Source organism: Phaenicophaeus curvirostris, chromosome 15 (genome assembly GCF_032191515.1).
Source record: "Phaenicophaeus curvirostris isolate KB17595 chromosome 15, BPBGC_Pcur_1.0, whole genome shotgun sequence".
NCBI lineage: Eukaryota > Metazoa > Chordata > Aves > Cuculiformes > Cuculidae > Phaenicophaeus > Phaenicophaeus curvirostris.
The window spans coordinates 7784534-7806340 of NC_091406.1; the positions used below are offsets into that span (position 1 = coordinate 7784534).

Sequence of the window (21807 nt, forward strand, 5' to 3'; positions counted from 1 at the left end):
CCTCCACTTGTACATAATTCCCTCGTAACCTGGCTGCCACCTGACTTTCCTATAGCTATCACAAATGACTCCACAACTCTGGAAAGAAGTAAAAGTGTCTACATAGCTCATACAACTTTAACAGCTGCTTCTAGAGGTAATTTTCCAGTGGGTGACTCCCACGGCTGGTCTTTGCTCATTCAACTCCATGTCTCTCTGTGACTGATTACTGCAGTGCCATAGATTATATAGAGGTGTCTTCTCACAGACTGTCACAAGCTTCTGGAAGGAGCAGTGCGTTAACTGCTTGCTAGTCTTGCAATTTATAATGTTGTTTTAGTGCAACAATTAGCTGCAAAGATTTTAGTTGTGCTTCATCTGTGTCTCCCTCCTTCCCTGAAAAAGGGCATATGTACCATCTCATAGTGATGCAAAGCACTTGGGGTCACCTTCTTCACCCACTGATATCTCAGCACAGCTATCATACACTGTGCCTATTGCCTTTAAATGAAAAGGCTACCAGTAAGAGATCTGACAGGGACATCTGAGGTCAATAAGCAGGCAGAAGAGGAAAACGAATGCCAGTTGCAGCTGTGAGATCTCATAGCACAATTCAAACCATGAGCATGTGTCTGTGCATACAGCAATATGATCACATATGCTGTGAAACACCACATTGGCTTGGTTTTCTCTACCGTCTGCACAAACCTGAGTTCATAGGTGAGGTTTCAAAACAAGGTCTTATGTCAGAGGAAGAAGCTGTCACACATTGACTCTTTGCCTTGGAGTGTATGTTGCTCTGGACTGTGCCGTGTAACCAGCTTTAGCTTTGTAGGACTGGAGCTGCTGGTGGGTGTTTTGGCTCTCCTGGCTTCTGTAGAAAAATATTGCTGCTGATCCACAGCTGGCTACTGGGGTCTTTATTGAGATGACAAATTAACTGAAGAAAATGAGAAGGAGAGAGGACAGATCCTGTTAGAGCAGGTAGTTGTTTGAGGCTATGAAGAGCTGACAACAATGTGAATCCATACAGACCTTTCTTAAATCTGTGGAACCTGGAAACATTTCATGTCAAGTTAGAGGTAGAAGAGCAGCATAGAAATCTTTCCAATAGGGAAAGTAAAAAACAGGTCACTTGTATTTGCTATTTTCTGGTTTTCCTAACTTTGGATGTATTGAGCTGTGTAATAACTTGCACATACCTGGAAGCGATGCAGAGCACAGCAATCAATAATACAAGCGATGATAATCAGGTGTTTCAGCCATCTGACATGAGCAGTCTCCAAAGATAATTCTCTCCCACAGGACATTGCTAAACATAACTTCAGTTTATTTCTAGTAAAAAAGTAAATGCTTACCTGCCATGCAGAGATGAAACTTGCCAACAGTTTTTCTCCTGAAAACTGAAAAGAGATGGAGGTGCAGGAAAAACCATAGGGAAAAACCCACCAGTGCCTGTAGTGGGCAGCAGACAGCTGGTGCTGCCTGTGTTCCACAGCACTGGTGTTCCTAAAATCCTTAGAAAGGCCTCAATAAATTTGCCTCTATGTTCAGAAATGCCAGGAGAACAGAGGAAGTGCAAGGGACCGTGAGGTTGAATTTATTATTTGTAGAGACCAAAGCATCCTAGCCCAAAAGGCCACAGTGAATACATATACACCTTGGTTCTCGACTAGGATAAGCTGTGGTGTGAGCCCAGCCTGACCTAATAATGCTGCCCATAAGCTGCAGACACAACTTAAAATTACCCTATTCCTATATATATGCAATCCAGGTGGATGTGGCTAATGCCACTTCCAGGTATTTACCACAGTAGTTAAGTTTCTCTGAATCGGCTGGATGTTTTTTCTTATTCTGTTAACTAAACCTCCCTGCTACCAGCCAGGCAACTTAAAAAAAAAAAGTTAATGTAACCCTCAAGTCTTAAAAAGGAAAACAATAAAAGCCAGGCTTTACCCACATGTGTAGCCCCATTGCTAAACAAAAGGCAAAAAGAAGCCTTGGTGATTAGATAGCAACAATGCTGGACTCTTCCCCGAACATTAATACTATCATTGTAATTGGTTGTAAAATTGAATTGCTCTCAAGCTGTTAAAAAGAAAAAAAATCCTTTCTCATTCGGCATCCCCAAAATGACGTTTATGTTATTCAGGACTTTACCATTGCTGTCCTCTTTCAACACAAAGCAGTCAGCAGTAGCACATAAATTTTTATGCCTGCCCATTACAACACGTTGCATAAAAAGAGAGAGGGTGTAGATGATAAAATTGATGTGAAAGTTTTCATCATGATCTAACAAAAGCCAAATAGTTTAAAGCAGGTGGTAATGGAAATTCCCTAACTCTGTGCCTCCTGTTTGGGGCTTGCATCCTGGAAGCTCCCACAAAGCTGTTTCGTGCCTGCACAATGAAGTCCTTCATTCAGCTGAGGAGACTATTAAGAAAAAGGGGAGAAACAAAGGTTGTCAGATGTCAGTATAACAAATGATCAATACTGCTTTTTTTTTTCATTATTCACAAGCAATGGAGTGGCAGATAAGGATACATATCAATCAGAGACAAAATGTTTAATAAAAACTTGTGGTCTCTGTCCCTCTGGGTAGCTTTCTGCTACATTTTATAGGTCACGGTCCATGAAATTTCATAGGAACGTTCATAAGTATTCTCTGTTGCAGAGTATGACATTTATTTGTTATTGAACGATATAATTTAGGGAGGATGAAGATTCTTTATCCAAAACAACATACGAGGTAGTCTTTCACACAGTGATTTGTTTGTAATATATTTGTATTTTGGGATCTCTATATAATTTGGCAAGCTGCTTATTTTTTTCCTAATGGGAAATAATAAATAAATATGTTTTAATAATGATTATATTTATAAGAGGCCAGGATACTTGTTAACTTTAAACTCAGGTTACAGTCTTTGCTTTTTTTTTTGTTCACCTCCTGGCCCAGACTGTCACTACAAAAAGCTATCATCTTTAATCATGAGAAACATGAGCCACAGATAGTTAATCATCATAAGAGTCAGTGCTGAGCATTATGTTCCAATCCCAAACACCAGGGAAGTCAGGAGATAATGCCTCGTGGGTGCTGCTTTTATTAGTTTTAGTAGCTGCAGGAAGACAGAAAGGTGAGTGGGGATTGGAGGTTGAGAAGGATCAAAGGTTGAGAAGAATAGCATGGGGAAGTGCCTCTTTTTTCTCCAGCTAAGTGGTTTTGTAAAAGAATATGCCTGCTTGTAAAACAAATATATTATTGATATTTTGGTTGTAGCACATTGTCCCATAGGCCTGGTATCTCTTTTGGGATGCATAGAACCTGCTAGCTGTAAGCTAAATGTCCCATATCTGTGTGTTTTATATTTAAAAATCCTGTGGGTGACACCTGGGTGTGAGAAAGTGAAGGAGAGAAAGGAAGAGAAACACACGGGGGGAGCAGAGTGGAATGCTGGATCTATATCACTACACGACATAGAATACAGTTGTGACCCCTCGAACTTACTGCTTTGCCACAGCTTCAGTAGTGACTTGACAAGACCATTTATTCATTGGCCCATGTTGCCGGTGAACTGTTGTCCCATTTCAGCTCAGGAGCGAGAATTGTGTATCCACAGAGGTGGACATCCTTGCACCTGTATGTGCGCATACAAGCTCACATGACCTGCAGCTTTTCTTGATGAAACCAGAGGAGAGTCTGCAGTGTGAAGGCCCTTGGGGCTTGTAACCTTAGTGAAATATCTATTTGGGGGAAAAAAAAATGTAGAGTTTTCTTAGCAACTCAAAATGTGTGAGGGTCTGTAAATAGGTGTAAAAATTCCTGCTCACTCAAATCAAAACGTATACCACTATCAAAATTTAATCTGAGCTCTTTGGTGCATAATCATATTTCACTCATTTTCCTTCATCCTTCTGTGCCACCAACAAGCCAGAATTCATAACCCAGTATTTTACACGTGAGACAAGTGTAGCAAGTGGCACTTGATGACCTATCTTTCATTTCCCTCCCTTCCACAATCAATAGTGTTTTTGGCATATGTCTCTATTTAAAGTTTACTTACAGCTTTGATTTCAAAATGAGATGACAGCAGTCATTTCATCACTCGGCACTCCTGAGCCTGCCTTTGTTCATAAGACACCACACTCTGGTAAAAGTGATCCTTACTTGGCAGGGTACACACTGGGACCAATACTGCTTGGAACGGGAGATCCTCTGGCAAGTGACCAGTGCTATGTCTTTGATTTTTATCCCTTGAAATTCATGACTTCTGGCAGCAGTTCATGCAGATCTTGTTTGGTTGGCCATTCACCTTTAGTGGAAATGATCCCTCTTGCAGTGCTGGTGCTGTACACGCAGTGCGAGGAGGAGAGTGTACAGATGTGACAAATGTGTTTTATTTTTTGCAGCTGGATTTGAAAACAAGCAAGATGTATATTAAAATACATGTGGTTTTCTTGGATTTTTCCACTCTTCTCTTGGTCTTCTTGGAGCTTCTACCAAAGTACATACCCCTTTCCTCTAAAAACCCTGAAATAGCTGTGAGATAGATGCTGAGGTGGCTCTTTTGATTTGGACTTCTGTATTTAAGGATTGGCCTAGTAGCACTTGAGAAGGAGGCAGCTGAGGTCCTCTCAATGAGTCCCTAAATTGCATCAGATGTCATGGAGTCAGTATGGCTTGTACATATTTATAGATCAGTAATTCCTCAAAATTACTACTCCTGCCATCCAGTGACCTGCACGACCCTGGTTTTCACCATATTTATGACTCTAACATGAATCCTGTTGCTGGAAATGCTGATGTGCGTGCTGATGTCAGTGCAATGTTCTCCCCACGCTGAGCTCCTGCTTCTCTAGCCTGGAGAAATGGGAAAAAAAAAAAAAACAAAAACAAAACAGTTTTAAAGATTCCTTGAAGGGTATGTTTGAGGATTGTCATGCCTGTTCTTGACCGCTCAACTCTTGATCATTTCCTAATCTTAATTTATACATATGGAGGTATAGCTTTTGCTAGTTTTACACTTAAGTCTTAATAGTGTCAGCCAAATTTCTGCTAAGAGGTATTCTTCAGGCCATCTTTTTCTTATAGAAAAAAAATAACAAAAAAACAATTTACCTCAATCCTTGCAGACTCTGGCAATCACCCTGACTCTTAGAAATAATACCTTGCATTTGATGTGGTTTTGATTATACATTTACCTCTACAATTCCCTCACCACATCATGTTTCTTACACACATACACCTTTCTAAGCAATTCTAACCAAAATGAACTTAAATCCCTCATCTTAGTAAAAGTTATGACTTTCACAAGTTAAAGGTGAAATATAGATTGGTCCAAGTCTGCTTTGTGCTGATGTATCCGTATACCTGTCTTATTGCATAAAAGCCATAAGAAAAACTTGTATAAAATTTTGACATGTATTTTGTTTGCTATTATGGTTTGTCAGGTGTTTCATTACATCTTGGACACACGTAACTAAACAATTTCTTAAGAAAATGGACTATTTGCAGTCATCTGCTGGAGATTTGCAGCCAATGCTTCATGCCATTTGTCAAGATTTTTGCCATGGAAGCTTGGGGAGCCATGGGGACTGGGGAGCCTGGTGCAGGGCTGGGGAGAGGGTGAGGACTGATAGTTGCAGCTATGAAATTTGAATGAGGAGAGCACAGAAATGCATATTACTTCAGTCACTTAATGCCTGAGAAATGTACTTTACAAAGGTTGTTTGATAGGCATAAGAATTGCTTAGGAGACCCAAACATTTGGATATGGAGGTACGTTTTGCTGAGTTGTGCTTGGGCTGTGCAGGAACCAGAGTGAGGGCTCTGAAAGTCAGGAGTTAGTCCAGGACAGAAAAGCAGTCTATTGGAAAGACATTCTTGTTCTACCATTGCTTCTCCTAGAGCAAATGTTTACATAAATGTACATTTCAAAAAAAAGCTGTGTAGCATCTTAACAATACTGAAAGCACAGAAAAGACTGTACGACTTGAAACTTGAAACAAGTTTCCACATCTTTTTGCTGTGAGGGCTGATAGCCCTAAAGAAATCCCACCAAAGAATCCATGTTTTGCAGAGATTTTCTCAAATACCAGGAGTCAAGTTCCCTACCACATTTTCTTGCAATACTCCCACACCACCAGACCTTATTCTGTCAGTTCAGAAGAATTAATCACATATTCTCTATATGGAATTCAGTAGAATTAATCACATAGTCTTTATATGGATTTGCTATGAATGAGAAGGTATATTAATATACAGGCAGCTGGTGAATATTACAATGAATAGCTTCCTGCTAACACAGAGCATCACTGCATCTCTTTGAGCAGAGATGGCTAGCTTAAAAGAACATCTTTCATCTGTGTAAATGGTTTACTGGGGGGCATTGCAGATAGTTCTGAATAGAATTTTTTTCACAGAAACAGAGCTAAAAGAATAAGACTAGTAATTGCATTCTCTAATGCCTCCCAGTGCTTTACAGGTTATCTTCTATGGAAAGAAAAATCAGCTATTGGCAGCGTGGTGAATTTAGTAATTGTAACTAATGGAGTTGTTTCTTTTTGTCTCTATTTTAGGATGGAATGGGAAACCTGAGAATCACAGAAAAAGGTCTAAAGCTTGAAGGAGATTCAGAATTCTTGAAACCTCTCTACGCCAAAGAAATCCGGTCAAGACCAGTAAGTTGTCGGGAAACGAATAAGTATGTTTCTGTAGCTCTAACAGTATGAAACCATGAAGTGGCAGGGTGGCATAGTTATCAAATAAATTACTTTGGCCACTCTATACTTACGTAATTTGCGGACTGAGACAGTGGATGTCTTTTGAGGACTTAATCTGGATACTATGTCCTCTGGGCAGTTACAAAGTTTGATATACACAGCTTTAGTTTGCGTAAGCCGCAGTTAAAATGCTTTCAGGACCTCTGAGGTTTCACATGGTCTTTTTATCTTCTTTTGAGGTAAAACATAAAGAACCCTAACCTGAGAGACCTAATATTTCTAAGGTAGAGGCACGGCAGGCAGTTGTGAAATCCAGCTCAGTAGTTACTCCTTTTCTGCAGAAGGCAGAGAGGTGATGTCTTGGCAGATGGGCCTGATCTGTTGCTAGCTGGCACAACAAACCCATTTTATGTGATCAATCTTATTTCATATTCTGTTTTAAAATTATGTGCAGTTAAAATTCAGTGCTGCTAGGAGACACTGCTTGACAAAAGTGTCAAGGATGTTAATGACAGAAAATGAGAAAGAACCCAAGTGTGATTGAAATAGCATTTTCATAGCAGCACTTCATTGACTGTCAGTGACTTTTGATCTTTCTAATGCAATCCTGTTTGTCCTGAGCAGGTTTAAAGTAACTGAAACAATTATAGAGAGTTTCCAGGATTCTGCTCAGAAGATGTCATCTGTCTTGTTTCCTGTTCCACAGTGTTAATTTGAGTCAGACACCAGCCTTCCATTTTGATAAGAATGGCAGATAGCTAATTAAATAAAGGTAACATCCCTTTCTCTCAGTATTTCAGTGCTCTTGTAGAAATTGGAATTTGTAGCGTAATCAACACAACAGCCAATACAATACCCAACTTAATTATTAAAGCTTGTAACCTCTGTAAGATGGCTAGGAATTGATTTGAACAAGCATAATCATTTAGGAAGAAAAGTTAATGAGAAAACGTTCATATCTATAAATGTTTTCATCTCTGAATTAAAACAGAGCCATAGAACCTTACATGTCATACACTTCATAATGTAAAATGTGTGGAAAAGTGCAGCACTCAGTTTGATAAATAGACTGACAAATTGCTACTTACATTCCTTATTCTCTAGATAGATTGTTGGAAATAATATTTGATTACTAAAAGAACTGAGAACCATGTCTTGCTACTGGGGAGTTTACTGTTTTCATATTATCATATTGATTTACATTTTAAGGACAAAAGGTGTCCCATTCTTGAGGTTATGAAACTAGTTTCCACACCATTGACAGTTTAATGAATGCAGGGAACAAGAAATAGAAGGTCAGGCCTGTGTGTGTGTTCCTTGCTTTATCCCTCCTTCAGGATTATTTTTGCTGTTAGCCAGAGAAAGATCTAGCTGCAAGCCAGAAGGTCTAATCTACAGCCTAGTGAGCTGGAGCATCCCTGCTGGCTTCAGTAGACGAGTCCTGGGAACTGTATTAACTACAGACTTTCATAAACCATGTATATAGTTTCTTTGACTTCTCAGTTTCCAGTTCACAGTATCACAGAATCACAGAATAACCAGGTTGGAAGAGACCCACTGGATCATCGAGTCCAACCGTTCCTATCAAACACTAAACCATATCCCTCAGCACCTCGTCCACCCGTGCCTTAAACACCTCCAGGGAAGGTGACTCAACCCCCTCCCTGGGCAGCCTGTTCCAGTGCCCAGTGACCCTTTCTGTAAAGAATTTTTTCCTAACGTCTAGCCTAAACCTCCCCTGGCGGAGCTTGAGGCCATTCCCTCTTGTCCTGTCCCCTGTCACTTGGGAGAAGAGCCCAGCACCCTCCTCTCTACAATGTCCTTTCAGGTAGTTGTAGAGAGCAGTGAGGTCACCCCTTCCAGTTAAACTGGAATAGCCTGTCTTGGCTTTCATGTTGCTCAAAATGCTGGAATTACTATTGGGCTGGGGGCAACAGAGGCAATCCTAATTATTTCAGTCAACTTCTGCTTTCTTCTGCTGTGTTTAAATTTGTCCTTTTATAAGGAAATGGAAGGGTTACAGTCTATCAAAGGATGGTAGTTATGGAATATTTAAAAATATTATTAAATAATCAATGCCATATTTTTAAAAGCACAGTAGTATGACCCAGTATTCTCTTGGAGGGAGGCAGTTCACAAACTTGATGAATATTGCTAAAATCAAGTGCCAAACTCAGATCTCAGTGGTACTGATAAATGTCCATGCTAATTCTATAGTGATCTTCTCTGGGTTTCCAAGAGTGCATAATGTGGCTTTAAATATGCAAAGTGTCACAGAAACAATATAACAAATAACAGTAAAGAGCATCCCAGAAGTGAACTGACACATAATATTTTTCCTATGTGTAATTGGAGAGAGTTGTGTGTGGTAATAGATAATGGTTTTATACGGAGCTTGAAAGACTTTCAGATGCTGTTATTTACAGAAGACTTAAAAAAATGCAAAAACAAACAACATATTTAATTTCAGTATCATTGTCTGTGGTAGATGAAGGGGTGTTGATGTTGTGTGGAAATGGCAGGGGAAGAATCGCTTCTTGTGTAAGTGGCTGCAGTCCCATGACCTCTGTGGGATGGGTTTTCCCACTCATGTGTCTTGGCAGAGCTGCTCCCTACACTGCCCTAGTGCAGGCAGGGCTGGGCAAATCCTGCTAAAATATCTCCAAAGCATGAATTGTGATAATTCTTGAAAGCCTCAATTTACCACTGGTGCCTCCTCTTCTCTTCTGTCTCTCTTATGTGCCAGGAAGGTGGTAATTAAAATTACACACAGACCTGCTTTCCTAGGAGCTGTGCCTTCTGTTTTAAAGATAGTTTTGGAATTCCTATTAAAAGTTTATTGCTTTTTCAAATTAATTTGGCACGAAGAGCAGATTAAGGCACAGAGAGGAGGAAAAGCCCTCAAATGTCAACACTAGAGACTGGCTGTGTGGGAACCTCTGGGCTTCTGTAATTTGTGCCTTAAAGAGCTCTAGTAGATACTACCCCCTTCATCACCTTCTGGAGTGAGTAGCTGCATTTAGCTTGCTCCTTTTGGAAGTTAACTCGTTGCAACTGACATTACAACTGAGAAGAACTGAATCTGTTGTCCTGTGGCATGCCATTGATAACAGCTCAACAAATGCATTGTTCTGGACTTGCCTTCACAAATATTTGCAGAAGTATTAGACCGATATGGTTCAGTCTCATACTGGAGAAGTGGCTGACTGACACAAACTGGTTTCTTAAAAATGCTTCCAGCCAGTTTCTTTCTACATCACCGCTGCCTCCTGTCTCAGGAATGACACACCCCCAGGGTCACTTTCCTTTTCCCTCACCCCTTCAAGAGTGACACCCCAAACCCCTCTCTCTTCATATAACAAACATCACTGTTCCTGTTGTTTCACCATCCTAGTCCTGGCTCAGTACTACTGAGTTTGTGGTGCCTCCTGGATTAGGAGACTATTTCTAAGCATCACAGCTTGCAAATAAACATAACCTTATTACCGCATGAGCCTAAATTTTATCTGGGGATTAATGAATAGTACCTGGTGGTAGCAGCATTTGCACCCTTGTAATCTTGTTTGAAAGAAATGAGGTGAATGTGTTCCCTTTTCCAGGAGTGTTCAGAGCATCTTAAACTGCCAGTTGAACATGTTGCACACTATACAGTATTTTCCACGCCACTTGCATGGAACATGAGCATCTTGCTGCCTTTAATTAAGAAGTTAACTGGACCATGAAGTATTGCCTGTGTAAATAAAAGTGATTTGTACTTAGTCAAGGAGGTGCATTAGGAATCCTTGCTTTTCTTTACTTGCACATATATTATGGAGATTATTAAAAATTGGAAGGGTCATCTATAAACCCATCTGTGGCTCAGCTGCATTGTCACTCTCAAAATGTAGCTGTCTTTCTAACTGCTGTAATTTATTGTGGACTATCATGTGAACCATCTGCTTGCTTGTAAATCAGACAAACTTTGACTGAAAGTTGCACATAACAGCACAAATTGTTAATTTTATGTGCTGGAAAGCAATGGCAACAGTTTTGTGGTCTTCAGTCTTCATTGCCTTAATTTGAATAGAGATTTAAAACTAGAAATTTTCTTGCTTTTGTTGAGAAGATACGCCAACAAGCAGGTTCCTTGAAACATACAGTAAGTACATATTTAGCTTTCTTAATGCAGCTGGGGTGTTTTGAAGCTTGCCACATCCAGGTCTGTAAGTAATTTATGAGGGGCAAGACAGAAAACAGGCTACGTGCATTTTACATTCCAGTAACAACAGAAATAGAAACCTGTGCTGTGATTATACAGGAAAATCAAGTGAATTACTTCTCTCAGGAGCTGTGTGACAACCAATAAGATGATAATCTTAGCTTTAGAAAGCTGAGAAGCTATGAAAAGAGTGGGATGGTTTTGCCCTTTCAATGTTCATTTCAAGTGCATTGATAGAAAAAATAAACCTTAGCTTGCAAGTGTTTACACCTAGGCTTTAATTTTCTCACCCTGAATCCTTTTAAAGACAAGAGTATGGATTTACCTGACAAAGATTTTTTGCAGTATAAACCTCTTGGCTGGGGGCCTGCCTGTTCAGCTCTCTTGCAGAGTCTCATACTGATAGGTGGGTCTGGGAACACAGATCTGAACGTGGGCACCAACTTTCTTCTCTGTCCTCTGCTGCTGGGGGGGATCTCCAAGCTGTTCTGTTGTTGCACAGGTATAACTGATGGCAAAATTCACTGAGCAGATTTTGAGGAGATTTTAAATGTCTTTTAAAAGAGATCTCTTAGTGTGTTTAACCAGTTTCATGTTGAAGGTCTGCTTCCCATTATTTTTAATCAACTGAAAAAATAATTTAAAAGAAGAATCCTATACATCAAAGAAAAAAGCCTGAGGCAAAGTGCAGTGTCTTTTTCTATTTCCCTTTCTGTGAGTGATGTTAGAGGTCCCTATCCTGTTCCCTGTGGCAACGAGTGTCTCACTGAGAGCAGCGTGCTCACTCAGAATGTTGGAGCAAAGCTGGTCTCATTTGAAGCTATATGAAATAACAAGTGACTACAGTGGAAGAAGGACTGGGTTTGCCATTAACACTTGGCTGTGATTCTGCAAGGGCATCTGTTTGGCCTAAAAAAAATCACACTTGTGAATTAGGGCTGATAACTGCTATTCCCTTTACTGGTGTTTAGTAGCTTCTCATCAGCATAAAAGCTAGACCAGCAAGTGCATAAAATATGCTTGTCGGTACTTTACATTTTCCCCAGCCAGTGTTTGAATGATAGAAATTTTAAAGGAAGCTTTTAAGATTGATAAATAATTATTTGGCCAATGTACTTGTCTCCCTATGTTCAGGTCTGGAAGAAGAGTAGTACAATTTTAAAGCACAGAAGCAGTTCTGTAATGGCCATGTTCTTTTGTGTTATTTGCTCAGCAGGTCTACCTGCCTCAAAGTTAAAAATACGCACTGAAAAACAATAAACCATGTATTTGGATTAAACAATGACATGTGCCCACTACGGGGCATACCCACTTCATAGCCATAAATATGTATTTATAAACAATGTAACATACTAATTTGGATTAAAAAGCAACATTCACCCATAAGGAAAGGCAATGCAGAAGGGAAGATAATTGGAACTTCCTATGATGCTTAAACTCTGTACTAGAAATTTAGCTTTCAGTAAAGGCTCAGATAGCATGAAAGAAGGTTGCTGTTTTTTGAGGAAGGAGACCAAATAGTTCCTTTTCTTCCTTTGTCAGAGTTTACAGAGCAATAAAAGGATACTGAATTAGTTCCTCATGATTTGGTCTAGCAAAGTGCTTAAGGATTTCAGCACACTCACGGAAACCATCACAGGCTGGAAATGAAGTTTTTCTCAACGTGCTGCTGTCAATTAGCAGTCCCTGTGCACTCCCACCACCTCTTTGGCAATTACTCTTCCCAGCATTTAGCTATTCCCTTAGTGACTGGTTTTCTTCGGAGAGGAATGTTCTCCTTTGCACACTAGGATACAAATGACCCTGTAAGAGCTCTTGGCAGCTCTAGAGACGGTGGTCTCTTGCCTCTGGAGGAGTTCAGCTGCTGCTCTGGCTTTAGGTGGAAAAAAAACACGCTACCTGAGGTCGACTTCTGAAGCACAGTGCTTATTCTAACTTCATAGTTTACTGTTTCTTGATGGGGTTTTGGCAGCAGATTTTAAAATATTGTTTAAAAGCCCTAATAATTTTAAAGAAAAGAACAAGGTTGCTCATGATGGCACAGCCAACAAAAGAAAGTTTCATGCAGCCATGCCTGGTTGTCTCATATTCACCCTATAGGGGTTTTTAAGCATTGGCTGTAGCACCACTCCAAATCGCTTGTCACTGGTTTCATGCCAGTGTGCTTTTGCTATAAATGTCTCTCTCACTTTGGTCAGTTCGAGTCTTGCTTGCCCAACAGCTATCAACAGAGAGGAGAGCTGGCAGTCAGTGGGACAAGCAGTAAAAAGAAACAGAAGCGCCGAGGCAACGTTTTGGCAGAAGAGCCCTCACCTGATGCACAGATATTGTTGCCATCGCCAGTCAAAGCAGATTTGAGTCCACAGATGGCAGTAGACTGTGAGTGTCCAATAGGATTTATAAAATTTATGCACTCTCCTCTTAATAAATTTCATTCTTGAGCAATAAAATCCAGAGAGCCTACTTCAGGCTGAACCTTGGTTGCCCCAGTGCTGTCGAGGCAGTGAGTGGCTCTGTGATATTTGCAGTGTGCTGAAAAGGTGAAAGTTTAAGTAAGTTTTACAGAAACTGCGGAAACATTTCCCTCTAGCTTTACAGTAAAACTGGCCAGAAATCTCTCCACTTTGAATTTTGAAGGAAATTTTGTAGGCTGGCTGAGAGGGTACTTCCAGTAACACCAGAATTAAATCTTGCTTTGTCGTTCTCCATTGTTTGTCTAAACAAGCTGGTGTTGAAAGAGCACAAGAGGGAACTGAATAATCCCACAGCTTCAAAATCTGAGTATCCCAAAGAAGAGGAAGAGAGGGAGCTCTGAAGTAAACAAACTTTCTGAAATAACTGCACAAGTTTTATTTCAAAGTAAAATCTCATGAAGGCTGCCTATGGCATTTTGAAAAGGATTTCATTAAATGTTGCTAACTTGTCATATGCTCTCTTAAATGGAAGGGTAATGGCTCATAACGTTTGTAAGCTTTTTAATTTCATGCAATATGAGCAGTGTAATCAACACCTATTAAAGGCAATCAGCTGTGCCAAGTGGGCTACCTACCTTGGCTTTTGTCTATATTTTCATCGCGGGTACACCTCTGAACAAACTCCGGGAACAATGTGTTCATACTATCTTATCTTAACATCAGTGGAGATTTTGTATCCAGATAACCCAATATGGTCATTGCAGAAGTATCTGAAGCCATAAGCTGAATAAACACTTTATGGTCAATGGGATTCATCCTCTAGTTTGGGCCATGGAGCTGATGCTGACTAGTTAGTAGCTTTGAAGCCAAACATGAAGGAGATGGAGAAATTCCTGAGTGATCTCCCATTTCATTGACTTTTTCCCTTTGATAGGTGAATTTTTTTTGCTTGAGGGGGTTGTGTACATAGAGGGGAGATGTTCAGATCATGTGTTTGTTTTGCTGGTCTGATCCGATTCCTTTCTCCTTTTCATTTTAAACATTTGCAGCTGGACTCTGCAGTCATAAAAGCAAGTGATGTGCATCATGGCTCAAAGTGAGGCACTGGACTAAGGCTGGGTGCCCTGTGGTCTTTAAGCTTTTGCACTGCGGTTTTACCATGATCTCAGATACTGCTTGTATTTCAGCTATGAAGAGGAGGGCAGTGGGGCCGAGTTTTGTGGCGGGGCCTGTATTTCCACAAAGATGTTACATATAACATCGTGTTTTCAACTAAGTCACAAGCCTTGAGACAGGAGTGCAGGCACTAGAACCTAAAGGAACAGAATAAACATTTGATTTAGTTTATTCCCCAAAAGGAAAAAGAAAAGACACGGAATTATTGATTTTAATGTTGAAAGTAGAAATACCTGAGCTGAATGAGTTTGGCAGGCAGTTTCTTGCTTTCCTTGAACACGCTCCACGCTTCTAGTGTCTGTTATTTCACCTTCAGATTAGCACCTCAAATTCGTGTGCTACCTCTATGAATTAAGTGGAAAGATGCTAGGAAGCTTGTTTTATTGTAATTAGCCAATTTTTATGGCCTCTCAGTATTCCTACAGGCTTGTAAACCTTCTAGAACTGTACATAGTCTTTATTTTTCTATGTTTAGTCTTATCTTAAAATAAAAAAAAAGTACAGAGGGTTTACTGGGGGATTCATGAGAGTGGGACACATCAGTCAGACCTACTGTTGATGGCTTTTCTGCTGCTTACTTGTGTTGTCGGACAGGTATTACTGTTAAAAGAGAAGCTCTGCTGGTAGTTGACTACAGCTGACCCAAACCAGCCTGTGGGATTGAAAGTATTTGTAGGGTAGTCCTGAATTCTAAGTCTGAAACTCAATCCAAATTTCATCTTAGCAAGCTGTAGGCTCAGAAAGAAGTCAGCCTTACAAAGCACCTGAAACTGCTCAGGGGAAAACATGCGCAGTTGTGTACTGCTGAATTTCCCTCTCTGTCAAGGGCAAAGGCCTTGAATTTAAGGATTTACTATGTCTAGACATCACTACTGACAGTCAGGATTCTGGCTGCTTTGGAAAGGCTGAAATACAAAAGCAACTTCTTAATACTAAAAATGAAAAAGGAATAATCCTTTATACAGTACGGATAGAGAGAAGATAAAGACAAACAGACAAAGGAAACGCTAAAAACAAATAGTAAGATCCAATTTCTGATTAGAAAGAAAAAGAATATATTTCTGAGAAGCCTCAACAGCAGAGCATCGTGTCTTCCTACCACAGGACAGCAAACACTTCTGCAACTCTTCTGCTGATCAAAACTAATTCAGCAGCCAAGTTATGTATTTTGTAAGGCAAGCGTTACTTGACAAGACCAGCTGTATTGTCATTAGGAAGTGCAAGCACACACAACTGGTTTTACAGACAGTTCAGTGTGTGTGCTTTGATTTGCAACAGGAAAGGAATGCCAGACCTTCCAGGTTTCATTTACAAGTTGCTATGCCAGTAATAAGAGTTTCACTGATTGTTCTATTTCTAAGTGACAGGTTTTGGATTTGGAGAAAGAAGAACACAGGGAAAAACAAGAACAACTCTAAATTTGCTACTTTTCTTTCAGGGAAAATTGGTTGAGGCTCTTGGGAAAATTGGTTTGCTGCTTTTGAAAGAAAACATAGGATTTGTTTGATTGTTAACAATTCTCTGTCTGGAACATCTCTATTTTTGAGGCCATGTCTGGCCATCTACTCCCATGTATGGTAGCATATTTCAGGAAGGAACAGTTCCACACCAGTCTTAGAGGGCCAGTGTCGGAGTGCAAGACACTTCTGTAAGTGTGTAATAAAAATGGCTATAAATCTAGTCAGAGAGAGACTTTCTGATTTGTCAGTGAATCATTCATTTAGGCTTCAGTCTAACCAGATATTTAAATATGTGCATAATTTACAGACATAAGGAATTTCATTGACATCAGAAAGGCTATTTGCATGCGTGAAGTTAGGCATATGTTGTATTCTTTGCTGGTTTATGTCCTGCAATTGCTACGTATACTGCAATGTGTGGCAGAGTGAAGCCAGCGACAGGAGTCTGTCTAGCTGGTCTCTACAAACATGGGGACAGACAGAGCCCTCTCCTCTAAAAGATTTTACATTGTCGGTAGGTAGAGAGATAGTGGAACAGGAGATAGGGATGAGGGTAAGCAGAGCAGCTTGCTCATTCACTCCAACAGCAGCTGAGGATTGGCACAAGTCCTGTGTCCACATGCAGGCTTGTTTTAGTAGATCATATGTCTCAAGTGTAAAGGACTGTGATGACAGATCTGGCAGATATTTTCAAATAAAAGCTGATATGGTAAAAAATTGTCCTTCTGAGGGGGAAAGGGGATGGGAGGGTAAAGAAAAGCAGTTTCCACGATGCCCATTTTTGTTGTTATTTCCCTTTTTTCAGTTATTACTGCAGCTTTTCCATATAATATGTCATGTCCATTGATTTCCTCTTGATTTGGTGTGATTCTGAGTCCAATTAACTTTTTAGGTTTGCGTCCAGTCTGGCTTTTAAAGGTAACATAATTTTATGAGGCAGGTTGTGCAAAGTACTAGGGAATCTGCTACTCATTTCTCTCTGAAAGAGAATAATCTGTGGAACAGAAATAAAGATGTCCCAGCTCACAGTGTTTCTTCCTTTTTCATCCATTAAGACATGATCCTTGTTTAGTGTCCTGTCACGGAATAGCAGGAGATTCCTCACTTTCGGACTCTGAATTTTCCCTGAGCAGTAGTGGAGTAAATGCGTCAGTGGCTTTTGTCTTCTCACCACTGAGGTTCCCCAGATGCATCAGCTGCACAAGTGCTGCTGTCATCCAGCTTCCCCGAGAAAATGCCCTTTTAAGGACAGAGAGATGTCTTCCTTTAGGAAGTCCTTCTTTATGGTCTATGAGGGAAGATTTTATTTAAAGTTTATTTCAAATGCAGAACTGCTACAGTTTGATTTGTAAATCTCTACTTATGAAAATGGTAAGTAAATGTATGCCAAGATTTGCAGTCTCTTGGTGAATGCAGGATACTTTTTTGGTTTCTTAACTTGTATTCTAAAACTATGCAATGAAAAAACTAGTTTTTTTCCTTTCTCTCTCTGTCCAGCTGCAGCTTGAGATTCTGCCTCTCCTTGAGTAAAACAATATACCATTCTATTGTCCTTCTTTTGATTTACACAAGGGATGGATTTGTCATGGGGCATTTAGTGAATAAAAGTGGTTAACATCTGAGATCTGCTTCCCTGCTAAGAAACCAAAGATTGCTGGTGGCACCATGAATGAGTGGCTACTGATTTGGAGAGCAGTGTGCTATTTACTGAATCATCCATATCACTCCTCATAATGCCTGGAAAGCCTCTTTTTCCAAGTACTAATGCAGGCTGAGCAATCCTCTTGGATGTCATCTGATAGGACTGCAGCCCAAGGGAGCACAGCTGAAAAGTAAGATGTGTTTTTTCCAATGAGAAGCTTTGTAAGATATCAATATTTAAAAGCAGAAAAATAAATAAAATTACAGACAATTGATTTGATTGAGGGGAGAAGAGGGGTCATTTGTCTAACAGAACAAGCATATCTCTCCTTTAATTTCAGTTCTTTAGTTTTAATTTCAATTCTTTAGCCAAAAGTTATTGTGGATTTTTTTTTATTAAGTTGATCTGGAACAGCATGAACTCTGTTTTTCATAAAATCATTATTTTTCAAGGTTTATTTTGCAGGTTGGAAGTACAAAATGGGCATAGTTTTTCATCACTTTAGAACATTTGATATTTCCCCTTAAGAGGATTCACTGTTGTGTTATACACGTAGATGAAGCTACACAGTAATTCACCAAATAATCTATAATCCAAATGGACACTAATTGCTGTAAAAGGTCAAGAGTAAGTGATCAACCTGAGCTGACTCAGTGACTTGGTTTCCAAAGAGCTATGGCTGAAAGACAGGGGTTGATTGTATGAATCTGAATTCATTTCTTCCGATTCTTCCTGTGGTTCAGTTCAGAGCCTGTGTCCTCCGTTTCCGGAGAACATCCTTCACTGTTTGAATGAAGTAAAGGCCAGGCAGGGCAATGGCATGTAAGTTGTCAATGCTGCTAGGTTGAGAAGCACCTTTTATTCCATGTTTTGCATCAAGCCAAAATACTCTGTATTGCTGCTACATTCTTGAAATTCCCAGCTCCTACTGCAAACTGACTTTTGCTGCATATGTTTCCTTAAGATCCCAACTGTTATTTATAAATTACAAACCTTGATGTTGGTACACAGTTGGGAGAGCAGCAGGCTTTTTGTTTCTCTCTGCAACATTATCTATTATACAGCATTCTGGGAAGCATAGCTTAGTTGAAATAAAAGAAACGGGAACATGCAGGCAGAACCCTTCCCGTGCTTTTCCCTGGTAGGAGTCATTGGTCAGATGTTTTCACTCATCAGTTTTGTTCCTCTAGAGTTTTGAAAGAACTTCAGGAATAAAAACATCAGGAGGCAAATGCCTTCTCTTTAAAACTGGGGACAACCGTACAGGCTGAGCCACCCTGCAGATTGCCCAAAGAGTAATTTGAGATCCTTGGCTTTTATTTGCTTCCCTATGCTCTATTTTACCTTCACACATCCTAATGTTTTTGGCTGCTTTTGCTATAACTCACTGTTTCCCCAAACAACATTCCTGTTTTCTTCCAGGCATGGAGAAAGCATCTGCTGCTCTTTCTGTGAGCCTGACATCTCTTGAAATACCACTCTCCAGCTCCCCAGTGGTGTTGGTTAGGGATGTATTTTTGCACATTGGCCCTGTACCTTGTGTTCCAGTCTCCTCTCCAACCTGAAGCAGATACTCAACAGTGTCTGTTGAATGGCAGCCACAAGATACAGTCAAATCCCAACACACAGCACCCTACTCCTGCTCATTGATTTGTCCCACTGATCAGGTATTTGCTGTCATGCTGTCTCTGTAGGTACATGTAGTTGGTGTAGCAACGTCCAGCAGGATTTAGCATCTTTCCTCCAGATGAATCCAATTTCACGTTACGTGCTTAGCTGCGTCTGTCGTTTTACTATTCAAGCATAATGTTGCCTTGACAGTTAGACATTCAGCCTTTCCAAGGCAGATGGAGGTTTGCAGATCTTCCTCTCCAAGATGGTCCCTATCTGACACTAATTCGCACTTGGGCTCTTACGGCATTGGCGGTCAGTTTGGTCCCTCTGCTCCTCCCTGTAGGGAAGCCTCTATCTAATCATATAGACCAACAGAGCATCCTTCTTAAAGGCGAATATTGATCATTTCAGTAGAAGGAACAAAGTAATTAGATAAAAGCAATATAAAAACAGTTGGTGCAAATGTCTCTGTGAACCCATAATCTTGTATCATAATTAAAATGGATCAGATCGCTTTTGTATCACAGCCACGCTTGTAGGCCCAGCCTGTATTTTCTGTCCTTCCTATTTTCCTAGGTATGCCCATATAGAGTTAACTAAGTATATTTCTACAACAAATATTCCCACAACAAGACCAAAATGTGGTTTTTATCAATCATTTTATAGCATCTTCAAACATGTTACCCCAGTGTATGTGCTTACAGCCGCTCAGGGAAAAAAATGTAGACAAACCACAAATAAAAGCAAGAATTTAAATAGAAAACCTGAATTTTCTGTCATCACAAATGGTCAATTGATCTTTATTTGTGTCATGAACTGTGGTTCATGAATAAATAATTGCAGATCCAGGAAATGAGATTATTACTCCCACAACGCTATTGAAAAGGAGAGCACACCGAGCCCTGCAGACCTCTTTCCTAATGCACAGACCCGTAGTTGTCTATGAAGCACAGTAAACCTGAAGGACGGGTCTCGTAAAGAAGAGCCTTATGATTGCAATAGAAGCCCAGAAGCAGAAACACTTTGATTGCAGGAACATGCCTGGGCTGAACCTTGTCATTTCACAGGCTGGATGGATCGGAGAAAACTCCACTGGGTGATCACAGAAGTGAGGGTGGCCTGCGTCCTGCCTCCCAGCCGTAACCACGCTGCACTAGAGTTGCTTTTGCAGTGTAATTGCTTTCTCTGCAGGGCTTCTTCCTATTGATTCTGCTTGTGTGGATTTAAATTGTTTGCGGGTTGGAACTAGACTCAAGTTGGTCTGCATCTCTGCTAGGCAGCTCACGTGACAGTTCTATCTAAGAGACTTTAATGATGTCTAGATAGCATCACTCCTGCGCCTGTGTGTTTGAATTGAGGAGAGTGGCTGGATCAGATAAGTTCAGAACATCAATAAATACGTGTATTTTGTTTGATGACACTTGTTCAATTTGAATCTTTTTCCCAGGAAGCAGCTTGTGTTGTGTCATTTTTTCAGTGTGCTGTGTAAATGCTCTGCATCTGCAACTGTCGAGGATGGTGCCATCCCATAGCAATGCCATCTGCTTGTTCACAAAGTGCTTTTTGCGTAGATAAAAAATGTGTGGTTACTCATAATTAGGCAAATCACATGCTGTGATCTGTGATTGATTTGATTTCTGTTGCTGGCTACCTCGCATATGTCTATGTGTCCGTAAGTATTGTCTACATATCAGCATATGGATGCAGATGAATCAGAGACTCGTGAATTCCTTTTCCCAATCCAGACAGATGGAAATGTTTTCCCTTCTTCTTATTAAGAGCAGCTGAATTTCAGTAACACCAGGGGCCTCTGCTAGGATCTTGCCTGTGTTTCGTGCTTTGCATGCGTACGTAAGTTGGCATGGCCATTTATAATCTAATACAAGAAGTAAGCGATCCATGACATGCAGCAAAGGGAAGTTATAATTTCAAAGCAATGTTCAGAGATAGCCATGTTATTAGCCTTCTTGGAGGAAAATATCTGGGTATATGACTTGGCATTATGCAGTGCAGTAACAAAATGCCTAAAAGGTGCCATGAATGTTGCAGAATCGGAGTGTCACTGCTGAATCAGACTTTTGGAAAATATTACTATGCCTTTCTTAGTATTAACCATATGCGCTATTTAATGCGTATTCACATCACTAACTGAGTGAGATCCTAATTGTTTCTTGTTGTACTATCATCCAAGTAACACTGATAATAAGAGATTGTAAGTCATAAATTACTAGTTCTGTCTAATCTTAATATTGTCTTCAAATGCCTTTTATAGATAGTGAGGTATGATTTACCAGCAGTTTTAAAAGATGTTTAAGGCAGGCAGTAGGCATACCGGAAAGCCTGTAAAAATGAAAACACATGAACAGAGGTCTGCACACTTGTCTGGAGTCGAAGTTACAAGCAGTGGAGTAGCTGTACAGTTGGATGATTTAGAATATTTTAAACCTCAGCAGAGCTCTCTTCTTTTCTCTCCCTCTCTCTTATGGTCCTGTGCCTACCTACAGTGTGTTCACTCAGGCAGGACATCTGTCACCACTGGAGTCTGACCATAGCTGGGATAGCCCAAGGCAGAACTTAGGCTGTAACTTTGCACAAAACCATAGT

The 21807-nt window shown here is 40.2% G+C and overlaps 1 protein-coding gene across 7 annotated transcripts in view; it reads left to right on the forward strand.

Moving 5' to 3' along the window:
* SGCD (sarcoglycan delta) overlaps positions 1 to 21807 on the forward strand; it is a 376457-nt gene that overhangs the window by 290198 nt on the left and 64452 nt on the right. For all 7 annotated transcript variants that reach the window (XM_069869201.1, XM_069869200.1, XM_069869198.1 and 4 more), the window contains one exon: positions 6556 to 6657. In XM_069869201.1, the coding sequence (XP_069725302.1) occupies positions 6556 to 6657 (102 nt within the window). The remainder of the gene's footprint in view (positions 1 to 6555; positions 6658 to 21807) is intronic.